The following is a 4,070-nucleotide window of genomic DNA, read 5'->3' as shown; positions in this document are numbered from 1 at the left end:
CGGGCCGAAGAGAGAGGGGTCGTCGTCCCTGTCTCTTTTACGCTTCCCCACCACCCTCCGTGGCATCGTGGTGCCAACGATTGTCCTCCACCAGGCCTGGAGTGCTCTGGGCCTTTCTGTACTCATCTTGGATCTCTCTCTCTCTCTTTTTCTCTCTCCCTCTCTCTCTTTCTTTTTCTCTTTCTCTCTCCCTCTCTCTCTCTTTCTCTCTCCCTCTCCCTCCTTTTCTCTCTCAATCTTCCTCTTTCGATTCAGCCCCTCCCTTCGTAAACCCCCACCCCCATTATCTTTTTTTTTCTCTGTTTTCTCGAGTTTCTTTTGTTGGTCATTATGCCACACGTGGTAGGTGGGCTCCACGGGGCACTGGCAGATATCCTCTTGCCCCTGACTCTGTGCCTTGCTTTTGCTCGGGTTACATTTTCCCGAGTTGTTGGTTGCGTTAAGGGCACTTTTGTTTTGTTTTTCTGTAGTTATTTTTTGTTTTAAAATCGGTGAGGTGGGGAGAAAAGGCCCTGGGTAATTCCCCAGTGCTGGGGCTGCCATAAGGGAAGTGTGGAAACTGTTGTTCGCTCTAAACGATTGATTTATGATAAAACCCTGCATACGTTACTTGCTGTGGAATTCACCGTCTGGATTTTGGGCTTTTACATGTTTAGGATGAGGCCGTGATTCGTTACTTTCTGGACAAGACCCTCACCTCAAGGCTGGGCATGCGGATGTTGGCTACTCACCACCTCATGCTCCACGAGGACCGGGTGAGGTTCGGCGCCAGGGCTGAAGGGTTCGGAGGGAGAACGGTGGCGCCGCTCTGCACCGTCCCCATGGACCCCAAACCCCTTCCCGTTCACTCCCACTCCACACCGTCCCCACGGACCCCAAACCCCTTCCCTGTTCGCTCCCGCTCTGCACAGTCCCAATGGGCCCCAAACCCCTCCCCTGTTCAATCCTGAACTACACCGTCCCCACGGACCCCAAACCCCTTCCCCATTCACTCCCGCTCTGCAACATCCCCCCGGATTGCAAACCCCTTCCCGTTCACTCCTGCTCTGCATAATCCCAATAGACCCAAACCCCGCCTTGTTCACTCCAGCTCTTTTCAATCCCAATGGACCCCAAGCCCCTTCCCGTTCTCTCCCGCACTACTCCATCCCAATGGACCCCAAGCCCCTTTTTGTTCTCTCCTGCTCTACACAATTCCATTGAACCCAAACCCTTTTTCCCCTTTCACTCCCGCTCAACTCCATCCCAATGGACCCCAAGCGCTTCCGATGGGCAGCAAACATTGGCTCTAATTGACAAGGGACAGAGAGGCGCAATAAGGCTCTGATTTCCCACTTGTGGTCTGCCTAGCCCTGCAACCCCTTCCACCACAGAGCATCTGCGTGTGGCGAGGCCTCCTGTTGTCAAATAGCCACCTCTCCGACTCCCCCCTGCTGAGCGGCTGCGGAAGCATGTTGTTGGAGGGGAAGGGGTTTGCGTCTGAATGTCTACGTTGGGGGGAAACCAGGCATCTCGAGACAACGACTCACGATGTAACCCTCATCCCCACCACCCCTCCCCTCGCTGTTCCCTTCCAGCCCGATTTCGTTGGCATCATCTGTACCCGTCTGTCGCCTAAGAAGATCATCGAGAAGTGGGTGGATTTCGCCAGGTAACCAACGTCTCCCCGCAACCCCCGCCCTTTCCCTGCCCCTACCCCTACCTCCACCCCTACCCCCCCTTGGCAGGGCTGGCGTCAGGGAGGTGGGGGGGGTGGTTTGGAGTTACACGGAGAGCCGGACTGGGTGAAGACTGGGCAGATTTCCTTCCCTGAAAAAAGAATCTCCCGAATCAACATCACGGGTCTGTGCCACTGGGTACCATTTGGACTCTGAGCCAAAGTGGTTGGTGGTGGGGGGGGGGGGGGAAGAGTGCGTTTCGAACCGCAGTCAGGAGTGGGGGGGCAGTCGGTGACCGGCCCTCCTGGCGTCACCGCCCCGCCGCCTCGTTTTTTTTTTAAAAACCGCTATCTTGGATCGGCTAGCGTCGAAGGAACTGTGCCCTCATTGACCCAGGCCGGGCCTACGCGTGACTCCAGGCCCCCGTCCCTTGTGGGGATCGACTCTTAACTGCCCCCCTCACCGGGAGGGGCCTGTGTGCACGTGTGCACGGCTGCGTTTGGGGGTGGGGTTGGGGGGAAACGGACGCCCACTGACCCGTGGATGGGACAAAATGACCGCCAAGGGAGGTGGGCGTTCGGGATCTGTAACCAGCCAACCCACGGGGGAAATGGTCGGAGGATTGAGGCACCCCAGAGGGGAATTTTCTTTTTAGACTCGTGTAAGAAAAGGAGGGGGGGGTGGGGCAGCACGGTGGGGAGATGGCGGTAGCAGGCAGGATGTTTGAACATTCCCAGGCTTGGTCGGAGAGCTAGGATTTTATTCTAAGGAGGGGGAGGAGGAGAGGGGCGAGGAAGGCTGTGGAGGCCGGCACCCTGAGAATATTCCGGAAAGGACCCGATTTCTCGAAGCCGTGGGGCTTGTGCGACGGTCGGCGGCAAGGAAACGGGAGTTGGCCCTTCAGTCCCTCGATGAGAACGTGGCAGATCTGCGGCCTAGCTCTGTCCTTGGCCGGTACCCCTTAACCCCGACAACGGTTTAATCCATTTCAGATTGAAAATGAATGATTTCCGCACGGGCGGGAGCGGATGCTGGATCCGAGTTCCAAACGTGTCCCAGCCGTCGTGTGTAGAATGGTCTCTCCTGAACACTCTGACCCTAATTCTCTGACAATGCCTCCGAGTTTGAAAATCCCGAACTAGTTGGAATAGTTTATCCCACCCTGTCTTTTCCTGTCAATATTCTTGAAGACTTCAATCAGACTGCTCCTTAATTTAGGAAGAAAATAACCTTAATCTATCTACTCCCCTCCTGAGAACATAACTAGAGGGGCATAGGTTTAAGGTTTTGGACCCCCCCCACCCTGGGGAAAAGCTATTCACCCTATCCGTGCCCCTCAGCCTCCGACACTCCAGGGAGAATAGCCGCAGCCCATTCGGCCTCTCCCTGTAGATTCAAACCCTGTAACGTCCTTGTAAATCTTTTCTGAACCCTTTCGAGTCTCACAACATCCTTCCTGCAGCAGGGAGACCAGAATTGAACACAGTATTCCAAAAGTGACCTAACCAAAGTCCTGTACAGCTGCAAGATGACCTTCCCAACTCCTACACTCAATACACTGACCACGAAAGGCACAAAGTGTCTGCTCACAATGGGGTCTAACCAGGTTGAGTTGCAGTATGCCATGTGCATTGAGATAGAGAGTCAGTTTGATGGGCTGAAAGGCCTCCTAAGTGATTTTTAAATTCATTCACGGGATGAGAGCATTGCTGGCCAGGCCAGCATTTATTGTCCATCCGTAATTGCCCAGAGGGCAGTTCGGAGTCAACCACATTGCTGTGGGTCTGGAGTCACATGTAGGCCAGACCAGGTAAAGATGGCAGTTTCCTTCCCTAAAGGACATGAGTGAACCAGATGGGTTTTTCCCCTGACAATCAACAATGGATTCATGGTCATCATTAGATTCTTAATTCCAGATATTTTTTATTGAGTTCAAATTCCACCGTCTGCCATGGCGGGGTTCGAACTCCGGTTCCCAGAACACTAGCTGGCTCTCAGGGTTAACAGTACAGTGATAATTCCACTAGGCCATCGCCTCCCCAGGCAAGATTTTTGTGAATGATATTGGCTTGGATGTAAGTTTCTGGATGGGTCAGAGTGGGTGGTGCTGTTCTCTGAAGCTGTTTCACGTTGACTGACCATCTGTTGCTCTCGCTTGCTTGCCCCGTCTTCTCTTTCCCCCCCTGTTCTCTCCCCCCCACCCCCCCGGTCTCTGGTGTGTGCAGACGGCTGTGTGAACACAAGTATGGAAATGCCCCCCGGGTGCGTATCAGCGGGCACGTGGCGGCCCGGTTCCCTTACATCCCGATGCCCCTCGATTACATCCTCCCGGAGCTCCTCAAAAACGCTATGAGGTCAGAGCGCACCGTGACCCGCGGGGGGTGGGGGTGGGGGCGGGCAGGGTGGAGAAGG

At 54.8% G+C, this 4,070-nt stretch overlaps 1 protein-coding gene across 1 annotated transcript in view; it reads left to right on the top strand.

Annotated features, from left to right (window-relative positions):
* The window catches only part of LOC109924425 (3-methyl-2-oxobutanoate dehydrogenase [lipoamide] kinase, mitochondrial-like), a 12,222-nt gene that overhangs the window by 4,787 nt on the left and 3,365 nt on the right, over positions 1-4,070 (top strand). Inside the window, exons 6-8 of the mRNA XM_048620919.1 lie at positions 657-755; positions 1,578-1,651; positions 3,884-4,012. Of these exons, the coding sequence (XP_048476876.1) occupies positions 657-755; positions 1,578-1,651; positions 3,884-4,012 (302 nt within the window). The remainder of the gene's footprint in view (positions 1-656; positions 756-1,577; positions 1,652-3,883; positions 4,013-4,070) is intronic.

Source organism: Rhincodon typus, chromosome 49, assembly GCF_021869965.1.
Source record: "Rhincodon typus isolate 14 chromosome 49, sRhiTyp1.1, whole genome shotgun sequence".
Classification (NCBI taxonomy): Eukaryota; Metazoa; Chordata; class Chondrichthyes; order Orectolobiformes; family Rhincodontidae; genus Rhincodon; species Rhincodon typus.
The sequence above is the reverse complement of the archived record's forward strand: the minus strand, read 5'-3'. Positions and strand labels throughout refer to the sequence as shown.